The 21,775-nt window shown below is 39.3% G+C and overlaps 1 protein-coding gene across 8 annotated transcripts in view; it reads right to left on the reverse strand.

Annotated features, from left to right (window-relative positions):
* The window catches only part of RBMS3 (RNA binding motif single stranded interacting protein 3), a 1,708,877-nt gene that overhangs the window by 16,648 nt on the left and 1,670,454 nt on the right, over window positions 1-21,775 (reverse strand). For 5 of the 8 annotated variants that reach the window (XM_055284824.2, XM_055284857.2, XM_055284838.2 and 2 more), the window contains 2 exons: window positions 11,510-11,590; window positions 8,535-8,662 (listed from right to left, as the gene is read on the reverse strand). In XM_055284824.2, coding sequence (XP_055140799.2) covers window positions 8,535-8,662; window positions 11,510-11,590 — 209 coding nt within the window. Of the gene's footprint in view, window positions 1-8,530; window positions 8,663-11,509; window positions 11,591-21,775 lie in introns of those variants that run through there. The other 3 variants (XM_055284845.2, XM_063637041.1, XM_055284848.2) reach the window with 1 other exon arrangement.

Genomic DNA, 21,775 nt, shown 5'->3' on the forward strand with positions numbered 1-21,775 from the left:
TATGATATGAAGTCAATATACAATTATACATGAGTAAAAGAAATTTGCTTAATATATGTTAACATATAAACATACACGCACACAAATGTACCCATGAAAAGGTAAGGAGGAGATACTGATGGCAATTACAGTCTTTATTGCTGTAGCTGGTCATAGCTGATATTTATAATAATCTCCTTTCACTATTCATTCTGTGTTCCCTTTGCCTTCAGCAAGTACTTCAGCTGGTCATGATGCTTTACCTGGTGGGGTGACCCAAACCCCCATTCCTGAAGGATCTGGGCCATTGGATTGAGTAGTCCTGCTTGGATTGTGTTGTAATTTACCATTGATCTTAATCACAGGGCATGGTAATACTAAGAGACACACTAAGGGATCTTCTGTATTCCAGATATTCTTTTCCTTACCTCCATTGTAGAGTAGTAGTATGATTTCCCTTTGTTAGTCAGGATTAATCACCCCAGCCAGCACAGTAACTCACTTATTTGCCTGTTGATTCAGAAACATGAGGAGTCCAAAGTGGCTGAGCAGCAGTATTAACTTCTAGTTCAGTAGAATTATTGTTGTCTCTCCTGGTGGAAGCATTTGTCCCTTAGCAACTGAGGTATGTTGGCCAGCAAAACATAATGTCATGGGTACAGGAAGCAAAAATTTTGCTAATGAGTCACTCAGGGTAATAGTGAGTAGTGCCACTCTTATTTTTACCTTTTAATTTCTAGACCCATGGAACCTGGCTATAGGAGACCAGCACCATATATATTGGGTATTCATTCAAAGCACATATAGCCTTTCAGAAATCCTTCGCCCATCCCTGTATGGTATTGCCAGTTATCTAGCATTGTAATTGAGTCTTCAAAAGGACATTCCACTGTCTATCAAGCCAGCTGCTTCAGGGTGGTGGGGAACATAGCAAGATCAGTGAATTCTATGAGCCTGGGCACATTGCCATGCCTTATTTGCTATGAAATGAGTTCCTTGATCAGAAGCAATGTCGTGTAGAATAACATGATGGTGGATAAAGCATTCTTTAAGTTCACTGATGGTAGTTTTGGCAGAAACATTATGTATAGGAAAGGCAAGTCCACATCCAAAGTTCGTTGTCTAGTAAGAAGAAAATATTGCCCCTTTCATGATGGAAGTAGTCCAATGTAATCATCCTAGCACCAGTTAGCTGGCTGATCACCTCAGAGAATGGTGCCATATCAGGGATATGTTGCTGGCAGTTTGGGCACTCAGCAGTGCCTATGCCAGGTTTTCCTTGGTGAACAAAAGTCCATGTTGCTGATCTCACTCATAACCTTCATCTCTGTAACCATGGCCATTTTGTTCATGAGTGCATTGGGCAATGACAGGAATGGCTGAAGAAAGAGCTGACTCATATTCACAGACACATATTCATCTTATATCTTGATTATCAAAATTCTCTCTGGAGGTGATCCTATGATGGACATTTACATGGACTATCAATATCTTCTCTTTATAAGATTTTCACATACCTTTTCCACAAATTTCTTTGTCACCAATTTCCCAGTCACGTTCTTTCCAAGTCCCTGACCATCCAACCAAACTCTTGGATATAGCCCATGATTAAGTATATAGTCATACTTCTGGCCATTTTTCCTTCCAAGCAAAGTGAACAGCCAGAGGCACTTATATGAGTTCTACCCAATGAAAGGATTTCACTTCACCACTGTCCTTCACGAATGGCCCAGAAAGGGACTACAGTGTCTCAGCTGCCCACTGTTGGTTGTGCCTGCGTATCATGCAGAGCCACCTATAAACTAGACCTGAAGGGGCAGGATAGCAGGAGTGGGAAACAGGGATATTTGGGCCGCTTTTGCATGTAGCTTTCTGTGCCTTCAGGGTCTGCTCAAGCCTCATCATGTGTATACCACTTCCATTTTATGATGGAGTACTGCATGTCCATCTTTATGGCTTGGTGAGTCAGATAACACCCAGTTCATGACAGGTAGCTCAGTTCACATGGTAACTTGATTGCGCATAGTTAGGTGTTCAGTTTCTGCTGAGGCCCAGTAGCAAGCCAAGAGCTGTTTCTCAAAAGGAAAGTAGTTATTGATAGAGAATGGCAAGGCTTTGCTCTAAAATCCTAAGGGCCTTCACTGCAATTCACCTATAAGAGCCTGTTAAAACCTCCAAATAGCATCCCTATTTGCAACTGACACTTCAAGCACCGTCGGATCTGCTGAATTATATGGCTCAAGTGACAGAGCAGCTTCCATTGCAGCCTGGACCTATTGTGAAACCTTCTCTTGTTCTGAGTCCCATTTAAAACTAGCAGTTCTTTGTGTCACTCAATAAATGGGTGAGAGTCACACACCCATATACGACCTCTAAAATCCAAAGAAGCCACTCAGCATTGTGCTTTTTTTGGTGATAGGAGATACTAGATGCAACAGGGTTAAACTTATCTTTCACCCTTAGAGATGTATTTTCACAAACCCTACCATACTGGACCTCTAAAAATCACTGATAGAAGTTCCTTGAATTTTTGCTGAATTTATTTACCAGTCTTGGACAGACAAATGTTCTACTAATAAATCTAGAGTAGTTATTACTTCTTGCTCATTAAGTCTAATATGCAATGGACCAGTATGATATCTTATGGAAGGGAGAGATCATCAAGATCCATGCAAATTAAATTATGGCCTAGGCTAATATATTCCTGAGGTAGGACATTGGAGGTATATTGGTGGCCTTGAAAGCTGAAAACAAACTTTATGGTGGGTCTTATTGACAGTAATGGAGAAACAAAGGAATGTGCCAGATCAACAGATGCCTAACAGGTACCAAGGGGTGTGTTAATTTGCACAAGCAATGAAAACACATTTGATACAGCCACTGTCACTGGAATCACCACCTGAGTAAGTGATATGGTTTGGCTCCAAATCTCATCTGGAACTGTACTTCCATAATTCCCATGGGTTGTGGGAGGCACCCAGTAAGAGATAATTTGAGTCATGGGGGTTGTTTCCTCCATACTGTTCTCATGGTAGTGAATGAATCTCATGAGATCTGATGGTTTTATCCAGGGTTTCCACTTTCACATCTTCCTCATTTTCTCTTGTTGCTGCCGTATAAGAACTGCCTTTCACCTCCTGCCATGATTCTGAGGCCTCCCTGGCCACGTGGAACTGTAAGTCCAATTAATCCTCTTTTTCTGCCCAGTCTTAGGTATGTCTTCATCAGCAGCATGAAAACAGACTAATGCAGTATGCTTACAATAATCTACTGTCCTTCTCTAAGTTCCATCTGTCTTTTGCACAGGCTAAATGGAAAAGTTAAATGGAGTTATGATGGAAATCGACACTGTGCATGTTTCAAGTTCTTGACAGTAATACTAATTTTTGCAATCCCTCTAGAAATGCATTACTGAATTTGGTTTACTATTTGCCTATGTAGAGGCAGTTCCTGTGTCTTCCATTTTGCCTGTTCCACCATAAAAGTCCTCATTCTGCAAGCCAGGGAACCAATGTGGGGGGTTCTGCAAGCTACTGAGCATTCTAGAACTAAAGAAACAACCACAAGATGGGCTTGGGGATTCATGGAATCCACTGTGAGAAGAACCTGAGCTAAAACTCCATTGATCCCCTGACCTCTGTATGTCTATACTCTGGTGCATGATGGTGCCATTTTAGGTCTCTTGGAATTAATGTCAGTTCAGAGCCTGTGTCCAATAGACTCTGAAAGATCTGTTTTTTTTTTTTTTTTTTTTTTCCTTTTCTTTGGTCAGAGGCAATAGGTCCCTTTTGGGAAGGCGGAGAGAAAAATTAACGGTATACATTTTTGACAGTTTATTAGTGTCCTTCTTTGAGGAAACCCAATCTCCTCTTCAGTCAATGGATTCTTGGTCTGTAAACTGGCTAAGTCTGGGAATTGATTGAAGTACCATGAATCTCTCTCTTTATGATTCAAGTTAGACATTTATTCACCTGACCTAGAACTTTTCTGCTTATATAAGGCAGATAAGAATTTAGTAGACTTCATATGTATTTCACTTGTAGGAACACCATGATCAACCAGCCAATGTCATAAGTCTACATGAGCCAGACAATTCTGATTGCTGTTTTAACTCTGCTGTCCACTGCAGTAACCATGCCAACCTTGCTTTTGGTGATTGATTGAATGTTGCCACCTGGCCCCAGTCACTCTAATTGTATTTCGGTTTCCCTAATGTTAGCAGAGAAGGGGGTTTCACCGTGTTAGCCAGGATGGTCTCTATCTCCTGACCTTGATAGAGAGGGATCCAATTCCCTAAATGCAATTAGAGGGATCCAATCACTCTAATTGCATTTAGGTTTCCCAATTCAGTGACTGTAGTTCCCACTGTAAGTTCTGGGCTACAGAGAAGAGCAATTACAGAGTTATTCAAGGATGCCGAGGCTCCCCTCACACATGTATTTCTTATAGTTGTGGTGAAATATCTTCTGGACTCTCCCCGTGTGGGTGAGTAGATCTTAAATGATAAATCCACTCTAATATGAAAATCTCTCTCTCTAAGCCTTTGAATCTCTTCTTCTAGGTTAAACCAAAGTAGGACCAGCATATCCACTGTGGGTCATCTCTTGATCCATGTTTTAGTCAACAAACTAAGCTGTTAGAGTCAATAACTCCTTGAGATGCAACATTAATTGCAGAATCTATGCTTAGTGAGCCCATGTCAATTACTTTGGGCTGATCCAACGTTATGTTCCTTCCATTATTATCTCACATCCTTGATATCCATTTCCACACATGTTCCCTGAATTTCTGTCTGTGTAAAGTAAAAAATGCAAGTAGTTCTTCTGAAGTGTAGTGCACCTCCTTATAGGTGATATTTCGCACCTCACCTTTAGGGGCTTGCTAGGCTTGAGCCTAGTTATAGATCTAGAAGCAAAGAGGGGTGGTGGAGGTGAGTCCTAAGAAGACTCAGCTTTGTCTTATATGACAGCTGACTCAGGGGAGGCCATTCCAGTTTTTTCAGGCAATGCAGGGTTAATCTCCTCACACAGAGGTAGCGAAATCACTCCCAATTGTAGTGGAGAAGCCACTCTCACTGGCCATAGGAGGCTTCTTCTACTGGCAAAGAATACTCATCATATTTAGGGACTGACTGTCCCCAGCTTGATTAGGTTTTTTCCCCCATATATCCATACCAATTACGGATCCCACTCTTTCCCAATCAGTGCCTTCACTTTAACAGCAGATACTCATGAAATTAGTTAACAGCAGATACTCATGAAATTAGGAGTTCAACTTTTATTGTAACTCAGCCTGTCATAGGATGAGATTCTGGGTTTGATTTTCAGCAATCTCAGCCATGCGACTATAGGAAATAAATGGCTTTTTCAAGGCAGACATAGAAAGCTTCAAGTCATTTATACAGTGGTTAAGCTGAACATTTGAATCCCTGAATGCATATTCTTCTTTCCCCCCTTTGTCTAGTGACATTAGGAGCAATCAGACAATCATATTCATTAATTTCCCAAAATATGTTTGAAAATGTCATATACATAGTCACCCATCTCCTGGCTTCTTATAAGTGGTTGATTAGGAGTATCTAATTGAGATATTTTGCATATTTCCATTGCCAGATCATGTCATGGAATATACATGCTCTCTTTACTACTAGAAATAGAGTCATTAGTTTTAATCCTAATCAGATCAGAAAACCAATTTCAGAAGTAACTGTGTGTGTATGTTTGTGTATGTGTGTGCACATACATATATATATACACACACATGAAAGAGGGAGAAAGAGAGAGAGGAGAGATACAGAGATTTTTTAAATTATGGAATTGGCTTGCACAATTATTAAGACTGAGAAGTCCCATGATCTACAATGATCTGCAGTTGGCAGACTGGAGACCCAGGAGAGCCAAGAGTGTAATTCTAGTTTGAGTCTGAAAGTCTGAGAACTGAAAGAGTTGATGTAAATTTTAGTTCTATAGCTGGCAGGCTCAAGATCTAAGAGGAGCCAATATTTTTGTTCAAGTCCAAAGGCAGGAAAAGACCAATGTTCTAGCTCTAGCAGTCAAGTAGCAGGAGTTCCTTCTTATTCATTCATGACAGGTTCAATCTTTTTGCTCTATTCAGGGCTTCAACTAACTGATTGGATGAAAGCCTCCCACGGGGGGTTGGCGGGGAGGAAAATCTGCTTTAACTGATTCAAATATTAATCTCATCCAAAATCACCCTCACAGACATACCCAGAAATATTGTTTTGCCAAATATATGGGTACCCCGTGGCTCAGTCAAATGGTCACATACAATTTCCCATTACCTACAGTATTTCTCATCTCCCACCAATGTCTCTTGCTATGCTTTATACATAGCCAATATCTGCTCCTTTCCCCACATATAACCCATTGACCGGGCTGAAAAAAAATTTCAATATGCTTGGACTGGAGTTTCAGAGTCTACCACAGTAGTAGTTTTGCACATAAAGGTGATTTACACAGGCTGTGTCAAATTAACAACAACATACGGCTTTACTCGGTAACAATCTTTTCTGAAAGTCATTATTGCTATTAATAAATAATGGCAATCATAATACCTTATATTTGTAAGTTTAAGTCATATTCTGAGCAAATTTAATTTGTAAAGCTGACTTTAGACCTAAACCACACATAAAAGAGTTTATTGTTTTGATGAATCTAACAAACAAATCTCTTAATGTATACTGAAGTTAAAAAGTGACAAACATTCTCTTCTTGCTCAACTTTTAGTCAGGCTACTGAGTCCTCTTCTTGAGTAGGCATAGACTTTTGCCCCCATTTTTGCCAGTTCTTTTCTTTATAGCCTAGTTTTAGCAAGAATATTGCTAAGTCAGTTTAAAGGAGAATAGCCTATCGTTGATATGACCACCCTCAATATCTGATCAATTTTCTCATCCCCTACATTTGATGTTATCATTCCTTGATCTGCCTTCAGCAAAAATCCTGTCAATTTAGGTTAGCAGTAATTCCCCTGTTCTTGATGTCTTCTCTTAGTAATTCTTCACTCACTGATCCCCTCACTCGGCTTGTTGGTTTACAAATCCCCAGCTGTCTTTGCTGTGTTCTGAACTGAGCATGTTCTCTCTTCCCTTATTACAATAATTTTAATACCTATAGGTTTGTTTTTTTTTTTTTTTTGAGACGGAATCTTGCTCTGTCACCCAGGCTGGAGTGCAGTGGCGCAATCTCAGCTCACTGCAAGCTCCGCCTCCCGGGTTCACGCCATTCTCCTGCCTCAGACCCCGCCCGCCCCGCCCCCGCCCCCGCCCCCGCCCCCACCCCGGAGTAGCTGGGACTACAGGCGCTCGCCACCACGCCCAGCTTTTTGTATTTTTAGCGGAGACGGGGGTTTCACCGTGTTAGCCAGGATGGTCTCTATCATCTCCTGACCTCTTGATCCACCCGCCTCGGCCTCCCATAGTGCTGGGATTACAGGAGTGAGCCACAGTGCCCGGCCTAATACCTATGGTTTTTAATGGCAAAAACGGCAATTACTTTTGTACCAACCTAATAAATAAGTTATTTCTTAATGTTTTAACAAATATCAGAATAATTTTTTTCTTTAACAAGAAAAATTATTTTAAATAATGGAGCAGCACTCTGTAGACAGGCAGGAGTGTCTGGGGATTCTCTATTCATCAGGGATTTTATTGTTATCTACAAAGTTGAATAGTTTGCATGCCAAGACACCTGTATAAAGACTTTGCTTTTCTAAATTCTTTTGGTTTCAATAAACAGCCCTCAAACTTTACCAAAGTTTGCCAAATGTTTACTCAACACAAAGCCAAATGTACTTTGCATTATGAGTGATTTAAGGATTTTCAAGAGTAATTCTGAAAATCCTTGCCATTTTATTCCTGAATAAGACCATATTTTATATTGCTTCATATCTTACAATACCCTTTTTCATGGACATTTAACTGTGTATTCAAAGTAACCCTACAAGGGGGAGTGTTACTGTCTTCATTTAAGAGTGAGGAGACTGAGACTCTATTCAGTTTCAGGTAGGAATATTATAATTTTTCCAATAATAAATATGGTAGTTTTTTTTTTAATGGCTGCAATGCCTTTCTCTATATCAAGCTTTTTCAAAGTGAACTGCTACATTGACTGTTTGGCCAAGTGACTTGCTTTGGCTAATGAGACAGTAGAAAATTAGTAATAAACAGAATTAAGAGTGCTGGTACATTTGGGCTTGTTCTTTACTATTCTTGAAATTCTGAGACTTCCATGTGAATTAGCCTGCTGGAGGATCAGAAACATGTGGCCTAGTCACTTCCATCACACATCCAACAGCTGGCAACACCCAGAAGCAGAGATGCATAGATAATCAGCAGCTGTTCCTAGATGTTTGATTCCTGTCAAGATCAGAAGAACCATCCACCCAAAGTTAGCCCAGATTTCAAACCCACATAATCATGAGCTAAATAAATGCCTGTTGCTAAGTTTGGGATGGTTTATATTTCAGCAAAAGCTAACAGATACAACATGAGAGAGTGATGTCAAGATGGCTGATCTTGAGGAAAAGAGCAGACTTACTTAGACTGTTGGTAAGAATATGCAGGTGCATGTTCGTTGGATGTGTCCACTGCTATCTGTTGCTGCTGACCACTGGTGTCCTGGGATGAAGGTGCCACTGTCTGGGGAGAGGTATCAGCAACAACACCCTAAGGAGGCAAATAAGAACATAAAAGCCTCACTTGCTTCAACAAAGGGATCTCTCTAGATAGATAGGCTGTAAGTACCCCTCTTGTATTTGGCTTAAGTAGAGATGCTCTCAGCTACATGAAGTCACAATAAGTACTCAGAGGAAACCCAGAGAGCACATTTAGATAAGGGCTAAGTAATTCATCCTAATGTGACACCAAGAAGCCTGGCCATTAGAAGTCATTGGAGTAGTTAAGTGGTCAGAAAATAATTTTGCCTGTACTTGGAACTTTTAAACCAGGTTTGCACATTTATCCACAATAAATAACAATTTATCCTCATTCAGGATTCCTATACAAACTTGTATGTCCAAACATTTTCCTGGCATATTTCACTGTATCATGTCTATATCATTTGGGATAACAATGGAAACTGACCTTAATAAAAATATACATCAAAGTTTGGAAATCTTTTAAAGGATGCTATTAAGTAGGTTTTCTCTTCGGTAATTTGATTTGATTTATTTTGTTTTAAGAAAACAACAACAAAACTTGTCCTTAATTTTGGTTTGCTTTTCCTTCACCCTTTCTATTTTTTTTTTTTTTGTTTGTTTCTCACAGATGCTGGCAAGAGTGGATTTCTGGAATTGGTCACAATCAGGAATATATTTTTGGAATCCAGAGAGGCATAGGTGATTTTATTTGGTTGTTAGTAGGCCTAAGAAGAGCACCTATCCTGATAAATTTTCCTGGTTTTATTTGTAGTCCTGGATACCTGCAGTGATGTCAAATTTCAGATATTCTTGGTTAATTCTGTTGCCGAAATTCCCTAAATTTCTTCTTTAGAATTTGAAAATTCTCTCTATATTTATTCAATCTTTTCTTTCCTAATTTACTATTTGGTATGTATTTTTTGAAACCTCACACCTTTATAGATATTGATAAATGTTCAATGAGTATTTTCACATAGAGAATGAATTAATGCTTTTCCTTATAATCACTAGTTCAAGGCAATATATCAGAGTATATTTATATTTGTATATCAGAGTATATTTATATTTTTATCAGTGAAATATTTTTTAATCCCTAAATATAACTATAATTAGACTGTTTCCAATAAGCCACACTGTCAAATGTCTCATAATCATCAAAATGGTCAAATTTTGTAGATAAGTATATGTCTTTGGTGTACACAGAGAAATGAAAATATGTGTCAGAAGTTTACACTTCAAGTGCCTAGAATGTCTAGATTTTTAATTTTCTTATGGTATAGGTGCTTTTTGATAGCTAAATACAGCAAAGAACATGAAATTTAATCATATATTCTTGAAATTCTGAAAAGACAATTAAAACTGCTTAAGATGACACATTCTTTGAGACCTATAGGTCTAGAACACATGAAAGATTTAAACATTGGCACTCCTTGATTTCCTAAGCTACCTAACAGTGCCCTGTTAAACATCTGGATTTCCTAAACGTTGGTATGAACATGTTGGTATGAACATGTTGGTATGAACAAACATTTGTCACACACCAAAACCAGGAAACATTTTAGTCCATAAAGGTTTCCCTCAATCTCAGAGATTGAGAGTCTTGGTGAATTTTTATGTGGGGTGGTACCAACACAGCAGTTGCTTGCCAACAAATGGAGTAGCAAAGACATCAACTGCAGAGGATTCCCAGCTGCTAAGAAGGAATGCACAGTGACCATAATGCACATGTGCATCAGGAGAGGGGAAAGAAGGGCAATAAAAAAGTAATGGCTAGAACCAGAGAGAAGAATATAGATACCTAAGTGTTTTACCACCATCTGCGTAGCTCTGTGCCCTCTCCATTTCTATGTTGTTTATGGCCCTGTCCAGTAAAATGATGTGTAGAGGGCATAGATTTATCCCAATGGAAAGAGAGAATGAAAGCAGCAAAGCTTCCATTAAGGACAAGCTGACATCATCATTCATGATATCTACAGCAATAAGAGTTGTACAACTTCTTTCTTGTCTGTAAGAAGCTGTAAACCTGTGCAGGTTCATGGCCTAGAGCAATGGTTTCTAGTCTTTGGTACATATTAGAATCATCTAAGATCTTTTAAAAGTATGATGTTCAGTCTATACTCCAGACAAATAAATCATAATCTCTGGGGATAGGACCCACAAATCAATATTTTTTAAAGCTCTCAAAATAATTTAAATGTGCAGAAAAGTTTGAGAACCAGTGCATTAGTCCAGTGTCTCTCAAATTTTAATGTGCATTTGGATCACTGAGTGATCATCTTAAAATGCAAATTCAGATGCAGTAGGTCTAGATAGTACCTAAGAGTCTACATTTCTTTTTTTTTTCTTCCTTCTGACAGGGTCTCACTGTTTGACCCAGGCTGGTCTTGAACTTCTGGTCTCAAGAGATCTTCCTGTCTCAGCCTCTCAAGTAGCAAGGATTACAGGTGCATGCCATCATGCCCAGCAAGTCTGCATTTCTAACAAGCTCTCAAGGGATACCAATGATGCTGGTCTAGGAACTACTCTTTGAGGAACAAGGCATTAGAGAACTAGTTCATTACATAGTTGCAAACTTTTTTCCTTTTATAAGTATTTGTGATTAAAATTTGATGGAGTTGTGATTTGGTTTCTGGAATTTTCTCTAAATATGAAAGAGACTCCCGTCGTACCTCCGTAGCAGAGGAGCTCATTTCATGTGCAAAGCAAAACAGCCACATTCAAGTAAATGTTTATACTTTCATATACTGCATTTACAATGTCATATTTTAGAGTAGCACAAAAATTGCAAGTGAGGATTCCTACGGTTATGGGGGACTACAGTGTATGTGACTGAGATTTATTTCTTCTAACCTCTATTAGACAGGGATAGACTTACTTCAATAGAAACAGCTGTCGGAGGCACAGGCGTGTACTGAGGAATGTAGGTCCCTTGCATAGGAGCAGCAGCAGTCATATACTAGAGAGAATCAAAGAAAAATGCATGTGAACTTTGAGCTGCAACCAGTGAGAAAATTAAATACCACATGAGACTGCTTTAGCTATGGGGCCCACAGCCAGTGTGTATTTTTTTCCAACTCAATTTTCACTAAAAATAAGGCAGCTCCTCTCAGTATTGAAAGGCCTTTGCTTACTGATTTAGTACCCACAGTAGCCCCACCTCTTAATTATCAATATGAGTTAATTCACCCCCATTTCCTCACTTTGTCCTTTTACACATTCTATTCTAAATAAGATCTCAAACAAACATTTCACATCTAAACACAAACTCCAGGAGAGTTGGGGATGATGTCTCTTTTTTACTCTCTTTTATTGCTAGCACCTATCACATAGTAGGCTCTCAACAAGTATTTGTTGAATGAATGATCATATAAATTGTTAGTAATATTTATTTTTTGAATTTAAAAAAGCAGCAAAGTAATGTAATAGTTATGTGATACATTGGCATTATTGGCAAATGTCATTTTTTAATTTTTGCATCACTTTTTTAAATATAAAAAATAAAGTAGAGTATTACAGATAATATTGAAGTCTCTATTGTTCCCTTCTCCCATTTCATTCTCGTATCACTGTTAAAATTTCCTTTCCAATACCTTTAATTCACCAAATTTTTCTTATCGGGATGAATAATGAAGCCAAATCACTTTTTGCTAAGTTGTAGTAGTCAATAAATTATGTATTGAGGATAAGTTGTATTTTTGCAATGAAGAAAGGGAGCCCCAGTAAAACTACATGTTCAGTTACATAAGCATAAAGTATGACCCATATTCATAACACACATATTCGCCCTGCACATTCAAAGTTCTACTCTTCAAGAATTGAATTTTCTATGGAATCAACTACGTTTCTGAGTTTCTGAACTTCACCAATAACACAAAACATCAAAACTGGAATCATCAAATGAAGACAAGTTTTTTCAATTCATAAAGTTTAGAGGAATGATTTTTTTGTGGAAAATCAAAAGCTCCTAATTCTTTTTCTAAATTTGCTGAGATCAAATACTAAGTTCATGTATCAATACGAAAAAGCTAAATTACTGTTTTGTGTATCTTAGTATATTCAGTATTTAAGAGGCATGCTGATTCCGAATCAAGGAAAGCATCTGAACACTAGTCCATCTTTTCTTTTTCTTTTTTTTTTGTTGTTGTTTTCCTCCTCTTTTCAAACTGGGTTTCATTCTGTTGCCCAGGGTGGAGTGCAGGGGCATGATCTTGGCTCACTGCAAGCTCTGCCTCCAGGGTTCAAGCGATTCTCATGCCTCAGCCTCCCGAGTAGCTGGGAGTACAGGTGTGTGCCACCACACCTGGTTAATTTTTGTATTTTTAGTAGAGGCAGGGTTTTGCCATATTGGCCAAGCTGGTCTCGAATTCTTGGCCTCAAGTGATCCACCTGCCCTGGCCCCCCAGAGTTCTGGATTACAGGTGTCAGTTACTGCACCCAGCCGGCATCTGCCTTTTCAACAAGATTACTCTAGAGAGTATGTTGTAGATAACAGTTTCCTGGCCATTTCAGATAGATAGGTAATTTGCCTCTGCTATATAGGTTCTAAATATCCTTTAATTTAGCACTTTTTACAATATATTCCTTGGAACACTAGCTATACTGAGAGTAAAGCTTTCTGTGTTCCAATGTATTTGAGCAATGCTGCATAATATATCCTCTTCTTGATATTGACATATGATTAAACTGAGAAATCGTGTTTTACAGAAGAAGCCTATTTAAAGGTGATAAATTAGTATTTCTAAAACTGTTGTCGATTTTGGTATCATTTATTAGTTTTGCTTAAAACTACTACTCTAAGAAATATACTCTGGAAAATGTTTGTTTAATTGAATCTCAAAAATCTAGCACATTTATAGCAAGTGAGAATATATTTTTACCAACCATGAATTTAATTAAGTTCAGAATTGATACATTTGTGGCTCATGTTCTACCCTTTGGTCATGGTTTTCCAAGGTTTACTATATACTAGTAAAAGGACAAACCCTTACCTATTTGAGTATTTCCTATTCTAAAGTTAGTAATTCTAAACTTTGCAACTTGCCCAGTAAGTTAGTATGTGTACCCTTTACATAAGAGGATGTCACTGGCACCCTCTGTAGAATACTACTCTGATCCATCCCCACTCCACTCTCTACATCTCTAAGAAGAAATTCTGTGAATTAGAGGTCATTAGAAACATGACTTGTGGCCATATAAAACAATGTTCACTAGTTCACATGAGTATCTATTCCATTATTTTTTAGACTTTCCTTGCCAAACTGGAGTTCCTAGGTAGTGTGGTTAGTAAGCATTGGGGGTGGTTGGCAAGATGGATGAATAGGAACAGCTGTGGTCTGCATCTCCCAGCAAGATCAAGGCAGAAAGCGGGTGATTTCTGCATTTCCAACTGAGGTACCCAGCTCATCTCATTGGGATTGGTTAGATAGTGGGTGCAGCCCAAGGAGGATGAGCCGAAGCAGGGTAGGGCATTGCCTCACCCAGGAAGCACAAGGGGTTGGAGAACTCCCTCCCCTAGCCAAGGGAAGCCCTGAGGGACTGTGTGGTAAGGAACATGCATTCTGGCCCAGATACTATGCTTTTCTCACAGTCTTCACAACTGGCAAGCCAGGAGATTCTCTCGGGTGCCTACACCACTAGGGCCCTGGGTTTCAAGCACAAAACTGGGCAGCCATTTGGGCAGACACCAAGCTAGCTGCAGCTTTTTTTTTTTCATACCCCAGTGGCACCTGGAATGCCAGTGAGATGAACCATTCACTCCCTTGGAAAAGGGGCTGAAGCCAGGGTGCCACCTCTACGGAACCCAGCAAGCTAAGATCCACTGGCATGAAATTCTTGCTGCCAGCACAGCAGCCTGAAGTCCACTTGGGATGCTGGAGCTTGGTATGGGGAGGGGTTTCTGCCCTTACTGAGGCTTGAGCAGGCTGTTTTCCCCTCACAGTGTAAACAAAGCTGCTGGGATGTTCAAACTGGGCAGAGCCCACCGCAGCTCGGCAAAGCCACTGTAGTCAGACTGCCTTTCTAGATTCTCATCTCTGGGCAGGGCATCTCTGAAAGAAAGGCAGCAGCCTCAGTTAGGGGTTGTAGATAAAACACCCATCTCCCTGGGACAGAGCACCTGTGGGTATGGGGGGCTGTGGGCACAGTTTCAGCAGACAAATGTTCCTGCCTGCTGGCTCTGAAGAGAGCAGCAGATCTGCCGGCACGGCGCTTGAGCTTTGCCTTCTCAAGTGGGTCCCTGATAGACTGCCTCCTCAAGTGGGTCCCTGACCCTCATGCCTCCTGACTGGCAGACACCTCATACAGGAGACCTGCATCTCAGCTGGCATCGGTGGGTGCCCCTCTGGGACGAAGCTTCCAGAGGAAGGAACAGGCAGCAATATTTGCTGTTCTGCAGCCTCCGTTGGTCATACCCAGGCAAACAGGGTCTGGAGTGGACCTCCAGCAAACTCCAGCAGACCTGCAGCAGAGGGGCTTGACTGTTAGAAGGGAAACTAACAGAAAGGAATAGCGTCAACATCAACAAAAAGGACATCCTTACAAAAAACCCATCTGAAGGTCACCAGCATCAAAGACTAAAGGTAGATAAATCCACGAAGATGAGGAAAAACCAGTGCAAAAAGGCTGAAAATTCCAAAAACCAGAATGCCTCTTCTCCTTCAAAGGATCACAACTTCTTGCCAGCAAGAGAACAAAACTGGATGGAGAATGAGTTTGATGAATTGACAGAAGTGGGCTTCAGAAGGTGGGTAATAGCAAACTCCTCCAAGCTAAAGGAGCATGTTCTAACGCAATGAAAGGAAGCTAAGAACCTTGAAAAAAGGCTAGAGGAATTGCTGACTAGAATAACCAGTTTAGAAAAGAACATATATAACTTGATGGAGCTGAAAAACACAGCATGAGAACTTCATGAAGCATAGACAAGTATCATTAGCCAAATTGATCAAGTGGAAGAAAGGATATGAGAGATTGAAGATCAACTTAACGAAATAAAGCATGAAGACAAGATTAGAGAAAAAAGAATGAAAAGGAATGAACGAAGCCTCCAAGAAATATGGGAGTATGTGAAAAGACCAAACCTACGTTTGACTGGTGTACTGGAAAGTGACGGGGAGAATAGAACCAAGTTGGAAAATGCGCTTCAGGATATTATCCAGGAGAACTTCCCAACCTAGCAAGACAGGCCAACATTCAAATTCAGGAAATACAGAGAACACCACAATGATACTCCTCAAGAAGAGCAACCCCAAGACACATATTCATCAGATTCACCAAGGTTGAAATGAAGGAAAAAACGTTAAGCCAGAGAGAAAGGTCATGTTACCCACAAAGGGAAGCCCATCAGACTAACAGTGGATCTCTCTGAAGAAAGCCTACAAGCCAGAAGAGAGCGGTGGCCAATATTCAACATTCTTAAAAGAATTTTCAACCCAGAATTTCATATCCAGCCAAACTAAGCTTCATAAGCAAAGGAGAAATAAAATCCTTTACAGACAAGTAAATACCGAGAGATTTTGTCACCACCGAGCCTGCCTTACAAGAGCTCGTTAAGGAAGTACTAAATGTGGAAAGGAAAAACTGGCACCAGCCACTGCAAAAATATATCAAATTGTAAAGACCATCGACACTATGAAAAAACTGCATCAACTAATGGGCAAAATAACCAGCTAGCCTCATAATGACAGGATCAAATTCACACGCAACCATATTAACCTTAAATGTAAATGAGCTAAATGCCCCATTAAAAGACACAGACTGGCAAATTGGATAAAGGGTAAGACCCGCTGGAGTACTGTATTCAGGAGACCCATCTCACATGCAGAGACACACATAGGCTCAAAATAAAGGGATGGGGGAATTTTTACCAAGCAAATAGAAAGCAAAAAAAAAACAAAAAAAAACCAAAAAAAAAAAACCCAAAAAAACCAGGCGTTGCAATCCTAGTATCTGATAAAACAGACTTTAAAACAACAAAGATCAAAAAAGACAAAGAAGGGCATTACACAGTGGTAAAGGGATCAATGCAACAAGAAGAGCTAATTATCCTAAATATATAGGCACCCAATACCTGAGCAACCAGATTACTAAAGCAAGTTCTTAGAGACCTACAAAGAGACTTAGACTCCCACACTATAATAGCGGGAGACTTTAACACCCCACTGTCAATATTAGACAGATCAACAAGACAGAAAATTAACAAGGATATTCAGGACTTGAACTCAGCTCTGGACCAAGTGGACCTAATAGACATCTACAGAACTCTCCACCCTGAATCAACAGAATATACATTCTTCTCAGCACCACATCTCACTTATTCTAAAATTGACCACATAATTGGAACACTCCCCAGCAAATGCAAAAGAATGGAAATCATAACAGTCTCTCAGACCACAGTGCAATCAAATTAGAACTCAGGATGAAGAAACTCACTCAAAACTGCACAACTATATGGAAACTGAACAACCTGCTCCTGAATGACTACTGGGTAAATAATGAAATTAAGGCAGAAATAAGTAACTTCTTTGAACCAATGAGAACAAAGACACAATGTACCAGAATCTCTGGGACACAGCTAAAGCAGTGTTTAGAGGGAAACTGATAGCACTAAATGCCCACAAGAGAAAGCAGGAAAGATCTAAAATCGACACCGTAACATCACAATTGAAAGAACTAGAGAAGCAAGAGCAAACAAATTAAAAAGCTAGCAGGAGACAAGAAATAACTAAGATCAGAGCAGAACTGAAGGAGATAGAGACATGAAAAACCCTTCAAAAAATCAATGAATCCAGGAGCTGGTTTTTTGAAAAGATTAACAAAATAGATGACTAGCCAGACTAATAAGAAAAGAGAGAACAATCATATAGACACGATAAAAAATAATAAGGGGTATATCACCACTGACCCCACAGAAATACAAACTACAATCAGATAATACTATAAACACCTCTATGCAAATAAACTAGAAAATCTAGAAGAAATGGATAAACTCCTGGACACATACACCCTCCCAAGACTAAACCAGGAAGAAGTCGAATCCCTGCATAGACCAATAACAAGTTCTGAAATTGAGGCAGTAATTGATAGCCTACCAACAAAAAAAGCCCAGGACCAGATGGATTCATGGCCAAATTCTACCAGAAGTGCAAAGAGGAGCTGGTACCATTCTTTCTGAAACTATTCCAAACAATAGAAACAGAGGGAATCCTCCCTAACTCATTTTATGAGGCCAGCATCACCCTGATACCAAAACCTGGCAGAGACAGACCCAAAGAAAATTTCAGGCCGATATCCCTGATGAACATCGATGCAAAAATCCTCAATAAAATACTGGCAAACTGATTCCAGCAGCACATCAAAAAGCTTATCACTACGATCAAATCGGCTTCATCCCTGGGATGCAAGGCTGGTTCAACATACACAAATCAATAAATGTAGTCCATCACATAAACAGGACGAATGACAAAAACCACATGATTATCTCAATAGATGCAGAAAAGGCCTTCCACAAAATTCAATAGCCCTTCATGCTAAAAACACTCAATAAACTAGATATTGATGGAACATATCAAAATAATAAGAGCTATTTATGACAAACCCACACTCAATGTCATACTGAATGGGCAAAAGCTGGAAGCATTCCCTTTGAAAACAGGTACAAGACAGGGATGCCCTCTCTCACCACTCCTATTCAACATAGTATTGGAAGTTCTGGCCAGGGCAATCAGGCAAGAGAAAGAAATAAAGGGCATTCAAATAGGAAGAGAGGAAGTCCAATTGTCTGTTTGCAGATGACATGATTGTATATTTAGAAAACCCCATCGTCTCAGCCCAAAATCTCCTTAAGCTGTTGAGCAACTTCAGCACAGTCTCAGGATACAAAATCAATGTGAAAAAATCACAAGCATTTCTATACACCAGTAATAAACAGAGAGCCAAATCACGAGTGAACTTCCATTCACAATTGCTACAAAGAGAATAAAATACCTAAGAATAAAACTGACAAGGGATGTGAAGGATCATTTCAAGGAGAACTATGAAACACTGCTCAAGGAAATAAGAGAGGACAAAAACAAATGGAAAAAACAGTCCATGCTCATGGATAGGAAGAATCAATATCATGAAAATAGCCATATTGCCCTAAGTAATTTTAGATTTAATGCTATTCCCATTAAGCTACCATTGACTTTCTTCACAGAATTAGAAAAAACTACTTTAAATTTCATATAGAACAAAAAAAGAGCCTATATAGCCAAGACAATCCTAAGCAAAAAGAACAAAGCTGGAGGCATCACAATACCTGACTTCAAACTATACTATAAGGCTACAGTAACCAAAACAGCATAGTACTGGTACCAAAACAGATATATAGACCAAGGGAACAGAACAGAGGCCTCAGAAATATACCATACATCTACAACCATCTATCTTCGACAAACCTGACAAAAACAAGCAATGGGGAAAGGATTCCCTATTTAATAAATGGTGTTGGGAAAACTGGCTAGCCATAGGCAGAAAACTGAAACTGGACCCCCTCCTTACACCTTATACAAAAATTAACTCAAGATGGATTAAAGACTTAAATGTAAGACATAAAACCTTAAAAACCCTAGAAGAAAACCTAGGCAGTATCATCCAGGACATAGGCATAGGCAAAGACTTCAAGACTAAAACACCAAAAGCAATGGCAACAAAAGCCAAAATTGATGAATGGAATCTAATTAAAGAGCTTCTGCACAGCAAAAGAAACTGTCATCAGAGTGAACACGCGACCTACAGAATGTGAGCAAATTTTTGCAATCTATCCATCTGACAAAGGGCTAATATCCAGAATCTACAAGTAACTTAAACACATTTACAAGAGAAAGACAACCTTATCAAAAAGTGGGTGAAGGATATGAACAGACACTTCTCAAAAGAAGACATTTGTGTGGCCAACAAACACAAAAAAAGGGCTCGTCATCACTGATCATTAGAGAAATGCAAATCAAAACCACAGTGAGATGCCATCTCACACCAGTTAGACTGGGGATCATTAACAAGTCATGAAACAACAGATGCTGGAGAGGATGTGGAGAAATAGGAACACTTTACACTGTTGATGGGAGTGTAAATTAGTTCTACCATTGCAGAAGACGGTGTGGCAATTCCTCAGGGATCTAGAACCAGAAATACAATTTGACCCAGCAATCCCATTACTGGGTATATACCCAAAGGATTATAAATCATTCTACTGTAAAGACACATGCACACATATGTTTACTGCAACACTGTTCACAATAGCAAAGACTTGGAACCAACCCAAACGCCCTTCAGTGATAGACTGGATAAAGAAAGTGTGGCACATATACACCATGGAATACTATGGCAGCCATGAAAAGAATGAGTTCATGTTCTTTTCAGGGACATGGATAAAGCTGGAAACCATCATTCTCAGCAAACTAGCACCGGAACAGAAAACCAAACACTGCATATTCTCACTCATAAGTGGGAGTTGAACAATGAGAACACATGGGCCCAGGGAGGGGAACATCACACACTGTGGCCTGTCAGGTGGTGGGGGGCTAGGGAAGGGATAGCATTAGGAGAAATACCTAATGTAGATGACGGGTTGATGGGTGCAGCAAACCACCATGGCACGTGTATACCTATGTAACAAACCTGCAAATGTATCCCAGAACTTAATAATAAAGTAGCATTTTAGGTGAATCTTAGCTAAACTTCTTCAAATGACACTTGAGTTATTTAAAACTCCATCTGCGTTTTGTTTTAGTAAAACTGAATCAGAGTATCTTTACTTCTTTCATGACATTCAATAAAGTTGTCAACATGACCGACTGAACTGCTTGTCATGCAGTTCATACTCAACTTCTCTTCAGAACAACACTGAGTCAAGCAAAATGCTTTACCTATTTTACAGATGGAGAAATATAGGTTCTTCTATAATGAGGATAAACCCCAGTTTTGTCATTGTTGTTGTTGCTGTTGTTTCTTTCCTTCTTTTTTCTTTTTGTTTTAGAGGCAGTCTTGCTCATGTGGCCCAGGCTGGAGTACAGTGGTACAATCATAGCTCACTGTAACCTCAAACTCCTGGGCTCAAGTGATCCTCCCGCCTCACCCTCCCAAGTAACTGGGACTACATGCATGCGCCACTATGGCTAGATACGTTTTTTTACTTTTATTTTTGTAGAGACAGGGTCTTGCCCAGACTGGTCTTGAACTCCTGGTCTCAAGTATCCTCTGGCCTCTGCCTCTCAAAATGCTGAGATTACAGGTGTGAGCCACCATGCCAGGCCCCCAGTTCTTCTGACCTATTATTCAGCACACTTTTCAGTCTACTTCATTATTTTTGAAGTAAAAAAGGTCTTAAGATATTCCTTCTGATCATTTTTATGTAATATAGATATTAACTTGTTTTAATGGCCTTTAATAATTTAAGTAAGAAATATAGAAACATATGCCATTGATTGATAATTTTAGTTTTTTTTCCATTTTTTTTAACCTTCACTTTTTATATTCAGACAACCTAATTTTCTTCTAAGCGAGCTACCTTAAATACTTGGTAACTTACTTTTATGTTTCTTTTCTTAAAATAACCAGTAGAGATTTAATAGTATAATTGAGATTAGCTCAGTTCAATGTGTTGTATGTACGTGTATCTTTTAATGAAAAAAAATCTTTCTGCTTGCTTTTCTTTTGTCACAGAAAACCTAACAGAACTTGAAAAACTTGTTTGAAAATTAAGACAGGTTATTTTAAACTAATCAATGCTATGGAGTTTTATGTCCCTTAAGACTATTATCTCTGGGTAAAAATTTTTGTATTACAGTTCTTCTGTGGTAGACATATACTTTCTAAGGTAAATCCTCAAGAAGTGACAGTCTTGTGAAATTAGGAACAAGTGTTTACAGGAATTGGCTATAGCTATGTGTAAGCTCAACTCCCAGCTTTAGGTAATTGGTGACAAATAATTCTGAACTTTCTCTGCAAGCACATAGTTTGATTTTCTTCAGAGCACAGATGAACTACAGTCAGACGTAATAATACAGCCTGCACAAACACTGGTTAGATCTGGGTGCCGCAGAGACTGCTTTCATTTTATCCAGCTAATAAATGGCAGAGGACTAAGAGAACGACCTGTGATATC

The sequence above is a fragment of the Symphalangus syndactylus genome, chromosome 1, assembly GCF_028878055.3.
Source record: "Symphalangus syndactylus isolate Jambi chromosome 1, NHGRI_mSymSyn1-v2.1_pri, whole genome shotgun sequence".
NCBI lineage: Eukaryota > Metazoa > Chordata > Mammalia > Primates > Hylobatidae > Symphalangus > Symphalangus syndactylus.